The following is a 1,847-nucleotide window of genomic DNA, read 5'->3' as shown; positions in this document are numbered from 1 at the left end:
AGTCCTCTGGAAAAGAAGTGGGTGCTCTTAAAAATTGAACCATCCCTCCAGGCCCCTGGGACTATCATACTTAAGATTACTTGGGGCCTAAGTAATCAATTTAACTTTGTTGGTTAATGGTAAGTGTGGGTTATGAACTATGCTAGCTCTGATGTCTGCGGACCCTTTCAAAATATTTATTGCTGCTGACTATTAAGAGAGTGTCTCTGTGTCATCTGAAACAGGAGTGGTCAAAAAATCGCTAGGACTTTTAGAGACTTCATACATTAATCTCTTTAATGAATTGATGTGCCTTTAGAAAAATCTATGAAGGCTCATCAGAAAAGACTTCCTTTATCTAATTTTTGATAAAATAACTTAATTTCCCAAGGATATGTTTCCTTTTTAAAACATTTGCTATCTTTTCATTTTCAAATTCATAATCTTAATATTTATTTCATGAATGAAACTTCAGGACTTGTATTCGGTTAAAAAAAAGTTCCTCCTTCCATTCTCTCTCCTTCGGCTTCAACATCTGCTTCCTCCTTCATTCCGGAAGGATTCATTTCTACCATCCACTTAAACCCACTACTAGGCCAAGGTTCAACAAAAATAAAGCATTATGATGTTAGCTTTATCCCCTATGTCAATATTTGCTCTCTTGCTTCTCGCTTAGTGATTACTGGGTGATTTTGTTAAGTTCATGATTCCACAGTCTTATTGAGTCACAAAGGCCCACAACACGCATGCGTAGGACAAGCCAGCCTGGCCTGCACTCCTCTTCTGGCCCTGCCCGGTCCACCACCCTCACCATGGCGGAGGCGGTTCCAGCGCCCCGGTTTCGGCCAGTTACACACCTGTTATTTGACATGGATGGATTGCTTCTGAATACTGAAGATTTATATACGGAGGTGTTTCAAGAAATATGCCGTCGCCATGGGAAGACATACGACTGGGATGTCAAGTCCCTGGTCATGGGGAAGAAGGCCCAAGAGACGGCCGAGATCATAGTAGAGCGCCTGCAGTTGCCCATGACCAAAGAGGAGCTAATGGAAGAAAGCGAAGCGAAGCTGAAGGAGGTGTTGCCCACAGCTTCACTCATGCCAGGAGCTAATGATTTGATTCAGCACCTGCGGAAAAACCACCTACCCTTTGCCCTGGCCTCCAGCTCCGGGACCCTCACCTTCCAAATGAAGACCAGTAGGCACAAGGAGTTCTTTGGTTTGTTTAACCACATCGTTCTGGGAGATGATCCTGAGGTAACGAAGGGCAAGCCAGCCCCAGACGTCTTTCTTACCTGTGCCAAGAGGTTCTCTCCTCCCCCGGCTCCAGAAAACTGCCTCGTCTTTGAAGATTCTCCAAATGGTGTGGAGGCAGCAGTGGCCTGTGGGATGCAGGTGGTCATGGTTCCTGATAAAAACTTGAGCAAAGACCTGACCAAAAAGGCCACCCTGGTGCTGAGTTCCCTGCAAGACTTCGACCCTAAGCTGTTTGGTCTGCCTGCCTATGAGTGAAGGGTGGACATGCCTCTCTGGGCCTCGTGGAAGCCAAAGGCTGGTTTGTGAGCCACATTGCTGGGGGGGGGGAGTTAGAAAATCAACACCCTCCAGATTGTAACCTTCATTGTCCTTGCAGGTTATAAAGTTGTCTGTCCCGCTATTTACTTGGCCTCTTCTGTGATTTGCTCTCCATTTGACAATGGAAAGAAAACAAGACAAAGCCCAGACTGACCATCTACAGTTACCATCTCAAATAAAGTTGACTCGGTATACAACAAAGGGGGGTGTGCATGCATGTATGTATACACGTGAATATGCCCACTATGTTTTTTTACACATGTGTATCATCAGTATGTTCATGGATGTATA

General features: G+C 45.1%; 1 protein-coding gene across 1 annotated transcript; it reads left to right on the top strand.

Moving 5' to 3' along the window:
* The first annotated feature begins 791 nt into the window (after nucleotides 1–791).
* LOC119815891 (pseudouridine-5'-phosphatase-like) lies at nucleotides 792–1,493 on the top strand. The gene has a single exon (XM_038332224.1). It carries the CDS (start codon nucleotides 792–794, stop codon nucleotides 1,491–1,493), a length of 702 nt encoding a protein of 233 aa, XP_038188152.1.
* The last annotated feature ends 354 nt before the right edge of the window (nucleotides 1,494–1,847 follow it).

Source organism: Arvicola amphibius, chromosome 5 (assembly GCF_903992535.2).
Source record: "Arvicola amphibius chromosome 5, mArvAmp1.2, whole genome shotgun sequence".
NCBI classification, from domain to species: Eukaryota; Metazoa; Chordata; class Mammalia; order Rodentia; family Cricetidae; genus Arvicola; species Arvicola amphibius.
Note: the sequence above shows the minus strand (reverse complement) of the source record. Positions and strands in the feature narration are given on the sequence as shown.